At 32.4% G+C, this 13,094-nt stretch overlaps 1 protein-coding gene across 1 annotated transcript in view; it reads left to right on the top strand.

Annotated features, from left to right (window-relative positions):
- Window positions 1-11,574, top strand: part of PGR (progesterone receptor) — a 91,938-nt gene extending 80,364 nt beyond the window's left edge. The window contains exons 5-8 of the mRNA XM_074304442.1: window positions 1,478-1,622; window positions 4,194-4,324; window positions 10,478-10,635; window positions 11,032-11,574. Of these exons, the coding sequence (XP_074160543.1) occupies window positions 1,478-1,622; window positions 4,194-4,324; window positions 10,478-10,635; window positions 11,032-11,187 (590 nt within the window). The 3' untranslated portion in view covers window positions 11,188-11,574. The remainder of the gene's footprint in view (window positions 1-1,477; window positions 1,623-4,193; window positions 4,325-10,477; window positions 10,636-11,031) is intronic.
- Window positions 11,575-13,094: the final 1,520 nt, after the last annotated feature.

A 13,094-nucleotide genomic window follows, 5' to 3' on the forward strand; every position in this document is an offset into this window, starting at 1 on the left:
ATGAGACTAGCCAGGCTTACTCTGGGCAGGGGACGAAGAGGTGAAGTGGAGATCCTAAGTGTCCATCCCCTTCACTTCTACTGCTAAAGACCAAGAATAAAGACTTTTGTTTATCCTGACTCCAGCTGATTCTAAGGTATCCAGGATGCTAATGCAGTCGCCACAAGTAACCAAGTTATTTAATCTCCCTAGACCTTAGTTTTGTGAAAATCCAGAATTTCAAAACAAAGTTAAAAGGTGCATATTCATTTAAAAATACCTTAGCATGTCTTAAGGATCAGCTTTCCTTTGGTGCTTTAAAATTTCATTTTACATACTTCTTAAAGATGTGTCTATCATGTAAAGTAAGATATGTTTACAGGGGAAAATCTTAATACTGGTTGGTTTCATATAAATAAAGGCAATTTATATCATGTAAGGAGCAGCTGGGTGGGTCAGTGGAGAGTGCCAGATCTAGAGTCAGGAAGACTTGTCTTCCTGAGTTCAAATCTGGCTTCTAGTGTAATGATCCTAGGCAAATCATTCAACCTGCTTTTCTTCAGTTTCCTCATTTGTCAAAGGAGTTGGATAAGGAAATGGTAAACAATTCCATTATCTTTATCAGGAAAAATCCCAAATTGAGTCAGGAAGAGTAGGGCATGACTAAAAAGCAACTGAACAATAACACATGCCATATATCAACACAGAATAATTGGGTTTGAAAGCAAGGTAAAGTAAGAAAGTCAAAGAAGTTGTCACTTCCATGAAATGCTATTGTATTTTCTGGTTCTGAGAAATTACTTCCTCCTACCCTTTTGAATGTTTTTCTTTATTTCCCAACATCTTCCCTTTTGGATTGGATCAAAACACATATACAAAGAGATCCAAAACTCGTTTCTTCTTGTATACTCCTCCTTTAGAAATGGGAGGTATTTTAAATTTATGAGCAGATATCAACAGTTCCTTCCCAGAGATCACTCCTTGATGGGAAATCTAATATCATCAAAAAATGAATCACTCCATTTTGTTCACCACTAATAGTTGGGGGTGGCAAGTTTTTGTTTTCCAAAATTTTGGGACAATACTTGGAACACATCTTTTGTAAATAGATTTGAATCTTGAGTTTGAATAAAGTAATTTTAATAAACAATATAAATAAAATAATAATGACTAACTCAAAATTACTCTCATTTCTTTTTTTCTTTTTTTTTTTTTTTACAAAGGAAACCAATTTTATTAAAATTCAATTATCAAAATATTAACAAGTTGACAGATGAGTTTAAGGTACATGTGATTTACTCTCATTTCTGTATTTATTTTTCAATTGGATTTATTAGTAATTGACATTTGCTATTGTAATATCATAGTTTGTGAAATAAGATTGATAATTTTATTACTATACTACTCACATAACTTGATAAGAACTCAAAGTATTTTTTTAGTTCTTACATAATGAAATTATGTTTGGCCTATATTAATTTTTGCATTTGATTTCTAGGATTCCGTAACTTACATATTGATGATCAGATAACCCTTATTCAGTATTCTTGGATGAGTCTAATGGTGTTTGGATTGGGGTGGAGATCATATAAACACGTCAATAGTCAAATGCTATATTTTGCACCTGATCTAATACTTAATGAGTAAGTATATAGTAGCTTGCCTATTAAGAGTTTTTTGAAATGATTAAAGTTTAATGTTATTTAATAATTCTAAGTAGTAGGACATTTTGGTGATAGGGTTAGCTTTCGCAAAAATATTTCAAGAAGATAATTTGAAAAACATTATGTCATTGTATTTATATCATGATGACCAATAATTCTCCTTTTCATCTGTTATGTTTGAGCTTTAAGTAATTTTCTCAATTAAAATATTTGAAATATAATTTGAAATGTTAAAGGCATAAGTCTAGTTATCTAGTGTTGCTGATGTTAATAATAATAGAAAAGACAGTATTATATCTTTTAAAAAACTAAAATATAATTTAACATGAAAAGAAATAGTTTTTTTATTTTGTTTTTTTATTAATTTTTATAATTATAACATTTTCTTTGACAGTACATATGCATAGGTAATTTTCTTTTACAACATTATCCCTTGTACTCCCTTCTGTTCCGAATTTTTCCCCTCCTTCCCTCCACCCCCTCCCCTAGATGGCAGGCATTTCCATACATATTAAATATCTTATAGTATATCCTAGGTACAATATATATGTGCAGAACCGAATTTTTTTGTTGTTGTTGTTGTTGCAAAGGAAGGATTGTAATCGCAAGGTAAAAATAATCTGGGAAGAGAAACAAAACAAAACAAAACAAAAACAAACAAACAAACAAAAAAAAACAATGCTCACAGTTTACACTCATTTACCAGTGTTCCTTTTCTGGGTGTAGCTGATTCTGTCCATCATTGATCAATTGGAATTGGATTAGCTCTTCTCTAGGTTGAAGATATCCACTTCCATCAGAATACATCCTCATACAGTATCATTGTTGAAGTGTATAGTGATCCCCTAGTTCTGCTCGTTTCACTCAGCATCAGTTGATGTAAGTCTCTCCAAGCCTCTCTGTATTCCTCCAGTTGGTCATTTCTTACAGAACAATAATATGCCATAACATTCATATACCATAATTTACCTAACCATTCTCCAATTGATGGACATCCATTCATTTTCCAGTTTCTAGCCACTATGAAAAGGGCTGCTACAAACATTTTGGCACATACAGGTCCCTTTCCCTTCTTTAGTATTTCCTTGGGATATAAGCCCAGTAGTAGTACTGCTGGGTCAAAGGGTATGCACAGTTTGATAATTTTTTGGGCATAATTCCAGATTGCTCTCCAGAATGGTTGGATTCTTTCACAACTCCACCAACAATGCATCAGTGTCCCAGTTTTCCCACAGCCCCTCCAACATTCATCATTATTTTTTCTATCATCTTAGCCAATCTGACAGGTGTGTAATGATATCTCAGAGTTGTCTTAATTTGCATTTCTCTGATCAATAGTGATTTGAAAGACTCTTTCATGAGAGTGAAAAGAAATAGTGTTTTTTTTCCTACTAGAAAGGAAAATGAGAAAGAGAATAAGTAAACTAACTTAGTAATATAAATTTCGGTAATGCTTATATTTTTCATGAAGAAAAATCTTGTCACAAAATAATTTTTTATTGTTAAAATAAATAATTGCCAATTTAATCTTGCTTATTTCATTTGTTTTAATAGTGACCTTTCAACATAACAATTGCTAATATTTATGTAAGTTTTAAGGTTTGCAAAGCACTTTACATAATCTTCTTTCAACTTCACAGCATTGTGTCCACTTTACAAATGAGGAAACTGAATCTGAAAGAAGTTAAGTGACTTTGCCTAGAATTACAGAATGGAGCAGGATTCAAACTCATTTCTTCCCCACTAGATGTCAAGAACTATACTTCTGGATATTGAAAGGAATATTTAAATTCTAAAACAAAATACCATATTTCAGAATTCTTTTTGATCTTATACATTATTTTAAACATATTAGCCTATGCCAATTTAATTATTATAAAAGTTACTCTGACAAAGTTTATATAAGGTTAATTTTTGTAAAATGAATATTTTCCATAAAATTAAGTGCAACACAACTATTGATATATGCAAACATTTCAACTAGGAACTGTGGTCCCTATCTTGAAAATCCTACTATGTAGTAATTTGTCAATTTCCTGATTCTTGGAACTCTACCATCTTTATTGTACTTCCTAAACCATGTGAATTTTTCATTTTCCTGAACATCAATTGCTTCATTATTCACAGTTCTTAGAATTTTGCTCCCCTTCTCTTTTGGTCTGTGAATTTAAATTATGATTCAATAGAACATATAACTTATGCCTTTTTTAATTCTTCCTATTTGCCTAACTACCTTTTCAAAAACTTTTGCACTTACATTTCTAACTTTCTAGTAAGATCACCCCAATCTGAAAACCTTTTATATTCAAAGCTTTAGGTAACATCAAAAACATTCTTTTCCTACTTTATAAAACACATTTTTATTGGACTTAAAGTCCAAATATTCAATTTATTTGTAAATGAAAGTACCTTGTATGCCAAAAATAGGCAAGATTGCTTAGTGACATCACATTTTCTGAAAATATTATAATGTTCAGTTTTCTGAGATACTGTATTGTTTTTGTTGCTGTTGTTTTATTTATTTATTTTTATTTTTTGTGATATTGCAAGACAGCGAATGAAAGAATCATCCTTCTATTCCTTATGCCTTACCATGTGGCAGATCCCACAGGAATTCATGAAACTTCAAGTTACTCAAGAAGAATTTCTCTGTATGAAAGCACTACTGCTTCTTAATACAAGTAAGTAATTAACTTTTAGGGTTCATTATTAAAATATAAGACAATATAAGATTTATTTGGGGGCAGCTAGGTGGCACAACCCTGAAATCAGGAGGACCTGAGTTCAGATCTAGCCTCAGACACTTAACATTTCCTAGCTGTGGGACCCTGGGCAAGAAACTTAACCCCAATTGTCTCAACTACAACAAAAAATAATAATAAGGTTTATTTGATGATCATTTATAGTATCTGCTAAAAAGAAAAACACCCGGTAATATGAGCATCATTTTTACATTTTTAGTTCAGTTTAATAAACACAGATTAAATCCGGCTAGGCATTATGCAAGGTGCTGGACAAAGAGACAAAAAAATGAGTCTCTACCTCGAAGATACTTACAGAGTATCAAAGAGAAGCAACATTTTTACAAATACAGGATGATGGGTGTTGGGCTGCAGGGGAATTCATGCAAACCAAGAAAAGCCTAATCCAAGAAGTATCATTTGAGTTATGCTTTGAAGGAATTTTAGAGATTTCACAAGGGAGAGCACTCAGATCATGGAGATAGTCTGGGACATTTCAGGGAGTAGGAGGCCTCTGGGTGTTAGAGTAGAGCCTCAGCCCTGGAGGCAGGAGGACCTGAGTTCAAATTTCATCAGACACTTGATGCCCACTAGCTGTGTGACTCTGAGCAAGTCACTTAACCCTGACTGCCTTACAAGAAAGAAACAAAGAAAAGAAAAATACATGAAGTGGGAAGAGCTGACATAGGAGAGTATCAAAAAGCAGTACAGCCAGCTTCCCACCACTCTGCCTTCCCCTCCCTCACCAAAAAAAAAAAATCTACAAACAAAATTAGTTAAAATACTCTGCTAAATCTAATGAGAAAACTTGAAAGAAAAGTTGCAGATCGTTTTTCTGATACAAGTCTGCACAGAAGACAGATCCAGAGGTCTGACCAACAACTCACCAAGCTCAAAGAACTCCAGTGCCCAGGAATAGGCTGTGCACTGGGCAAGAGGGGATCCCAGACTTGATAACAGATACTAGCGGGCAGCTTTGTGGCCCATCATCTCATTCTGCACTGCAGGGTTAACTGAGAAAGATTCTATGCCACCCTGGAATGCATATACAGCGAGAAGCAAGAAATAACCACAGTGGAGTGAATCAAATCCCAGAAGCAGAGCTAGGTTTTGGTTCCAGCCTCCATTCTAAAGCCTACAGAGGAATAAACAAAATAGGTATTCCACTCCAAAGAATTGAACTAGCAGAATTTCCCAAATGGCTAATAGTGTCTGAGTCCACCACCAGTGTACTGTTGCTCAGACCAGTTTAGAAGTACTAAAAGTTTACAAGTCCTTAGCATGAGCTGTCCCTAAGATCTTTCAATAGCAAACACTTAATATCCCCAAAAAGCTGCAACCAGACCATCCCCAAAATGCCTAGAACTAACACCAAAATTGAAGTTAGGAAGTAGGTTGGAAGAATGAGGAAATAAAAAAAAAAAGAATCCCAATGTTTAAAAAAATACTATTATGGTAGCAGTAAGTTAGCTCAAAACACAACCTTAGAAAAAAAAGAGAATGACTCCAAAGCATCTTTAAGCAAAGCATAGCTTTGCTATAGATCGAAATAGAATTCCTATAAAAATAAAGTAAGATTTTTTTGGAGTTCTTTTTAAGACTTAAAATGTTTTGTAAGTGAAATGTGAATGCTAGAGAAAAATGAAAAGAAATGAGAACTATGGAAGAAAGAACTGGAAAAGGAATCAATAGCTTAGCACAAGTGGTACAAAACCTTGCTTGCCAAGCTGCAAACCTCCTGAAAATTAGAATAGATTAAGAAGAATTCAATGATTCCATGAGACAATAAGAAATCTTTTTTTTTTTATTTTAAACTGAAGAGATGGGGAAATGTAATTTCATGGTAAAACTAACATGAAAAGCAGATCAAGAAAGAAAAAAAAGAGAAAATTTTAATTCCTTGAAGCTTATGACCCCCTTCAGCAAAGAAAACTTAGGCATTTTATTTAAAGAAATCTTAAAAGTTAATCAGATCTCTTAGACTCTAAAAGCAAAGTAGGAATAGGAAAAAAAACACTAGTTACTTACTGAAAATGGTGAAAAATTAAAAGTCCCCAAAACATGTAATCCAAGTCCAAATCAAGGCCAAAAGAAAACTGCAAAGAATTCAAATACCAAGGAGCCACAGTCAGTATCACATGCTACATAGTAGCTACTATAGAAAGGAGCAAAGAGTTTGAAATGATATTCCAGAAGAAAAGACTATAAGCTTACAAAAAAAGAATAAATGACAAAAATGAGTGTAATTCTAGAAGGGAAAAATATTCTTTTAATAAAATAGAGGAATTCTAAGCATTCCTGATAAAGTATTAAAGCTGTCCTTCACTCAGTAGAGAAATAGGAAGAATAGTGAAAAGGAAGAAGGAGGAACAAAGGGAGGAGAAATTCAAAGAAAGAGTAATACTAAGAAAAACAGATCCTAAAGATGTACAAAAATATGTTAAAATGTTAATAAAATATTTAGAAATCTTTTTGAGGTAATAAAAAGGGTAACCATAAATTAGGACATATAAATGTCCAGAAATGGTTCAACAACTCATGACATTTAAATGTGATGGAGTATTAAATGTGATGGAGTTACAATGGTTCATTGTAACAAATGAAGGAAATGGTGTCAGAGAAACCTGAGAAGACTTGATTGAACTGATGCAGAACCAGGAATATAATTTATACAATGATGGTAATGTAAGTACAAAAAATTTGCAAGCATTTAGGGCCTCTGATCAGCATGATGACCAACTGTAATTCCAGAGGACTACTAATGATACACACCATCCATCTCTATATAGAGAAGTAAAAGGCTCAGAGTATAGTCCCTTGATTTTACATGTTTGTATCAAGGTGTTTTTTTTTTCTTTTTTATTCTTATTTGAGGAGAACATGAGTAATAGAGAGCAGATTTTTGCTGATTAAAATTTTAAATGAAAAAAATGTGTAAAAGTGTAAGGGAGGTTCTTCATTGCAAAGTACAAGAGAACCATATCATAGCTCTTATTCTATAACTTACCTGAGATAGAATAAAGCATAAGGCTAGAACAAGGAAAACACCAGTTTATGAAGAACTTTAAAAGTAAGACAGAGGATTTCATTTTCAATCCTAGAGAAAATAGGGTACTACTGATTTTATTGAGCAGGGGAATAACATGGTCAGACCTTTTCTTTTGGAAAATCATTTAAAGGTCATAGAAGTTCATATTTTATCATGTAAGCAGGATGCAGCCACTAAAACCTCCTGAAATGGAAAGATACATGGCCAGATTTATGCTTTAAAAATATTAATTTGATAACTGTATGGAAGAGGGATTAGAGAAGGTAATATCTAACTAGAGGCCTAGAACCACTTAGAATATTGAGTATTCAAGGCAAAAGGAACTGAATGAAATATTCCCTTTCCTCAGAAAAGAAGTGATAGATGATAGATGCAGAATGATATTCATGTTGTTAGATATGATTAATCTGTCAGTTTGTTTTACTTACCAGTTTTTCATTGTTACATGGAAGAATTCTGAAGTTGAGTTATTGGGAAGTGAGTATTGTAAAAGAAAACAAATCTTTATCCAAAAAGAAACTATTGCCAAGACCAAAAAAATTGTCTTCAATGTCTCCTCATCATCTCTAAGATAAAATACCAACTCCTCAGACTTACATTTGCCTCTCCACAGGCTATCTTCAATCTATTTTTTTCAGATTTATTTTGTAATACCCAATTCATAATAATCATATTCATAGTATTCAATTCATAATTAAATTCAAAATACTTTCCATCATTTTCTGTACTTCTCTAATTAGCATAATTGTTTTTCCCCTGAATTTGATATTCGATCTCCTATCCATTAGCCTTTATGCCTTCACATAGGCCTTCTGTGATCCCCTAACATTTCTTTCCCTCCTAAAATCACCTTGTTTTCACATTTATTTATTTATTTGCTTATTTATTTATCAGTGTATTTATTTATTTGTTTGTTTTTATTTATAAGTACCCCAGCAAATATAAGCTCCTTAAATAAAGGAACTTTCATTTTGTACTTTATATGCTCAATATATGGCAAAGCATCTTGTGTAATGGTCAGTACACAAAAACAAACATCTATTAAATGTTGATTATGCTGGGGATGCAAACGCAGATTTTAAAAATGACATTCTGTACTCTCAAGGAGCTTGAATTCAAATGGGGGAAGACAACACATAAAAGAGGAGCTGAAAGGTAAGAGGAAATCCATGTAGGGAACTGGGTGGCTTATTATCATAGAAAGGAAGATGGCTTGTCTGTGTACCTTCCCCAAATTGAAAGTCTTGAGACAAAGTCATCAATTGGAGAAGGTCTTACAGGAGTGGTATTGGGAGACAGGTGAGGCATGATATTATAGTACACAGTATCAGGGATGGTTGGTCAACTGAATTGAATTAATTGAAGTGAAAGTGATAGAAATCAAAACTTGAGTGTTAGCCGTAGAAAGAAGAAAGAAGAGTTAAATGTGAAAGATATTATGGAATCAAAACTAAGTTTATAGAGGTTGACAAGAAAATAGTTGGCTACCAGGTAGCAAATTTTTAAGGCCTTGGAAGCTTATAAGAAGTACTGCATATTTAGGCATCGAGCAGGTTTTAATCTATATTGATTAGGATTGTAAGGTTGTTCACACATCAATGAAATCAAGGATCATTTGAGGTACTGAAGAAATCAATACCTGCTTTTCACCCCATATTTCATTCATCTGACTATCATTTTTACCACATAATTTCTAACTTGATATTTTTAGGTTTTGAAGCTTGAATAGGAGTCAGTTTTTGAGTAGTAGAGTGGAATGGATATAATACGTTTGTGACAAAGAGATAAAATAACAACTTAGATATACTTTCACTTCCATAACCATCATAAAGATTGTCACTAGGTCTAAGAGAAATTATCCCAGCCATTATGGACCTCTCTGTTTTGGGTATCTGCATCACTTCTTAAAGGGTCCTTCTCTACATTAATGGTATATCCCATTACCATTAAGATTAGGGAATCTTAAGTTGTATTGGTGTATTTTTAGTAAACCAAATGGAGACTTAAAAAAAAAAACTAGAACCGTTTTTTAATAGATGAAGGTAATAAAGGATTTTCATAAGTTCATGTAATATTAGTTACTTTGTATAATGTTTTAAATCTTTCACTTAAAATAATTTTTAGAGTTGAATATCTTAAGATATAAAAGATAAAAACACTTTGTGTTGAGTAGTTAACTATTATTTTCCAACAGTTATTATGAGGGTCAGTATTATTTTCCATTTTTCAGTTAAGGATATTCATTTGCCTAAAGCTAGCTATTTTGTTTTATTTACAAAGGATACCATTTTAGTATATCCTGATTCACACCAGAAATTTGTCTCCAGTTGCGTGTGCTAATAAAAATGGGCTTAAAGAAGTAGTCTGTATTAAGCTTCATAGTGCAGCTAGGTAATACAGTGAATAGAGTTTCAGGTATGGAGTCAGGAAGACTCATCTTCCTGAGTTCAAGTGTAGCATCCAACACTTAATAGCTCTGTGATCTGTGCAAGTCTTTTGCCTCAGTTTCCTCATCTGTTAAATGAGCTGGAGAAAGAAATGGCAAACCACTCCAGTATCTTTGTCACAAAAAGTAAATAGGTAACAAAGGGTTTAACACTGCTGAAAACAACTGAATCAACATAAGATCAAATAGGTAAATATTTATAATCATATATATGGTTGAGTGGTTGACGTTTTTTCACACTTTTATTGTATTTATCAGCATATACATAGAATATATGCTAATAAAATTAGATCATAGGAGATAATCTTTTGTAACAAAACAGATAATTGCAGATTTTTATTGGGAATTTGAAGTTGTGTAAACTTTCTCTGACTTATTTAGTTAGTTCAGTGCCCTAAAGGAAGCTTGCACTTGTTGTCACATTGCCATGGAATACAATCTTCACTATTAATTAGAATCAGTCTATAGTTAGATTTCCAGAAAAAAAAGCAAATCATGATTAGACTGTAAAGAGTCTATTAACTATTCCTGAGTCAAAAAATATCTAATGTACTATTTTCCCCAAGAAATGTTACCTACAATAATTATCTTCTTTTAGTTCCATTGGAAGGACTGAGAAATCAGAACCAATTTGATGAGATGAGATCAAGCTACATTAGAGAGCTCATCAAAGCCATTGGTTTGAGACAGAAAGGAGTTGTGGCTAGCTCACAGCGTTTCTATCAGCTGACAAGATTTATGGATTCCCTGCATGATGTAAGTGTTTTTCTTTTCACATTACCAGTAACTGACTCCTGCATTTATGTTTTTTAATTATTCAAACTTAAATTTAAATTTGCATGATTCCTTCAAAGCTTCTATGTATAAATATTGCAAAAAGTATAGTTATTTATACTATGTTGCTGTAAGCTTATGCTATTTATTTGTCACAGACAGATCAAGATAGTCTTCTTAAAATCTATGAAAAAATTCACGTATTGTAGAGAATATTCTTATTTCTGACTCTGAGATAAATTATAATACTACTTACCTAAATACTCCTTAACTATTCTCACCTGTTAATAGTATATTGTTATTTTAAAAAATAGTTATTCTGAGTATGTTGTGTCTTTTTTTCTTACATATTTCTTACCCATTTGTCAAACAAAACAGCTTGTGAAACAGCTCCATCTCTACTGCTTGAACACATTTATCCAATCCCGGGCACTGAGTGTTGAATTTCCAGAAATGATGTCTGAAGTTATTGCTGCACAGTTACCCAAGATTCTTGCAGGGATGGTGAAACCTCTTCTCTTTCATAAAAAATGAATGTTGATTTTTTTTCTTCTTAAAATGGATTACATTATGTGGAATTTCTGTTTTGTTTTGGTCAAAATTTTGGTGTCTTAAAATTTTTAAATATTCTCAGCGCCTTATACTTGTAATATAACATGCAGAGTAAATTTAAGAGAGAGATTATAGAACACAAATGTGTTTACTTCATAAAGCATAATTAGTATTTTGTAAGTGTTTTGTGTACTCATATTTTCCTTTAAAATTCACAAGATTGGAAAAGAAGTACTTTAAATTGAATGTTAAAATAAGCTTAATCTGCATTTTATTTCATAGAATTTAAAGAGAACTTTTTTTCCCTCTTCATCTATCAGACTTCAACATAAAGGACAATTGTACAGTCAATAAAATGTTCATTGCACACTTTGCTTCTATTTTGCTCTTTTTTGATTTCTCCTATTTGCCTACTACCTTTGTAGAAACTATTCTTCCAACTTAATATTTCTCATTCTAAGGAGTCATAAACCTTGGTGGTATTACACACACACACACACACACACACACACACACACACACACCCCAAAACTGTTGCTGATACACATTTAATTAGCTATTTGGTGGAGTAATGTAATGTATGTGGCTTGTTAGTTTTTTCTCCAATGATGTCTGAACTCTTACTCTCTATTTTTATTTTGTCCTTTCTTCTTTGCCTTTTGATCCTCTCTTTCTTCTTACCATCCCTCATTACTGCTATCCTGCAGTTCCATCTTGTTTATCTGAAACCCTCCCAGTCAGAGGTTTCCCAAAGCAAAATAGAGCTACATTATTCTTATTGCCACCTTCTCAAAAGCTGCCATAGTTTGAGGTCCAATGATTTACCTTAAACATAATGTTTTATAAATGAGTAAAACAGTGATTACAAATAGGTCAACTAGAAGCAAAAGGTATACACTACAGGACTCAGAAAAAAGAATAAGGAGGTAATCAGGAAAGGGATATCTTAAGAGACTTAACAAGGTGTATCCTTCCTATGTAGGAGAATTCTACTTATGAGAACTTACTCATCATTATGCCAGCTAACAAGGATGAGTATATACATATGTGTGTGTCCATATATGTGTATTTATGTTTCTGTATAAAATATATCTATATATACACACTCACAGAGAGAAAGAGAATAAATGGGGAAAATACAATTAGTAGTATTTGGGGAAATAATTTTGAAGCAAATTTCTCAATTTTAAAAACAAATGAAAATTATTTTATATGTAACTGGGGAAAATAAAGATATAAATATTAAATTAAAGAGATATAGAAAGACTTAGGAACTTGTGCAGAATGAAGAAAGCTTGACCATTACAACAACTATATTATATCTATATTTTAAATAAATAATGTTGAAGAGTTTTTTAAACTTATGAGGAAAGACATAAGTAATAACAATGCTATAAAGAGAAATCACTTTGAAAGCTATAAGAACAGTAGGACCCTATTAGGAAAACTATTAGTATAATTGACCATGTTAATAATCAAATTAATAAAAACCATATGATCATCTCAATAGATGCAGAAAAAACATTTGATAAAATCCAACATCCATTCCTACTAAAAACGCTTGAGAGTGTAGGAATAAATGGACTATTCCTTAAAATAGTCAGGAGCATACATTTAAGACTGTCAGTAAGCATAATATGCAATGGCAATAAACTGGAACCTTTCCCAGTAAGATAAGAAGTGAAACAAGGTTGCCCACTATCACCATTACTATGCAATATTATATTAGAAATGCTAGCCTCGGCAATAAGAGTCGAGAAAGAGATTAAAGGAATAAGAGTAGGGAATGAGGAAATCAAACTGTCACTCTTTGCAGATGACATGATGGTATACTTAGAGAACCCCAGAGATTCTAATAAAAAGTTATTAGAAATAATTCACAACTTTAG

Source organism: Sminthopsis crassicaudata, chromosome 3 (assembly GCF_048593235.1).
Source record: "Sminthopsis crassicaudata isolate SCR6 chromosome 3, ASM4859323v1, whole genome shotgun sequence".
In the NCBI taxonomy this organism is placed as follows: domain Eukaryota; kingdom Metazoa; phylum Chordata; class Mammalia; order Dasyuromorphia; family Dasyuridae; genus Sminthopsis; species Sminthopsis crassicaudata.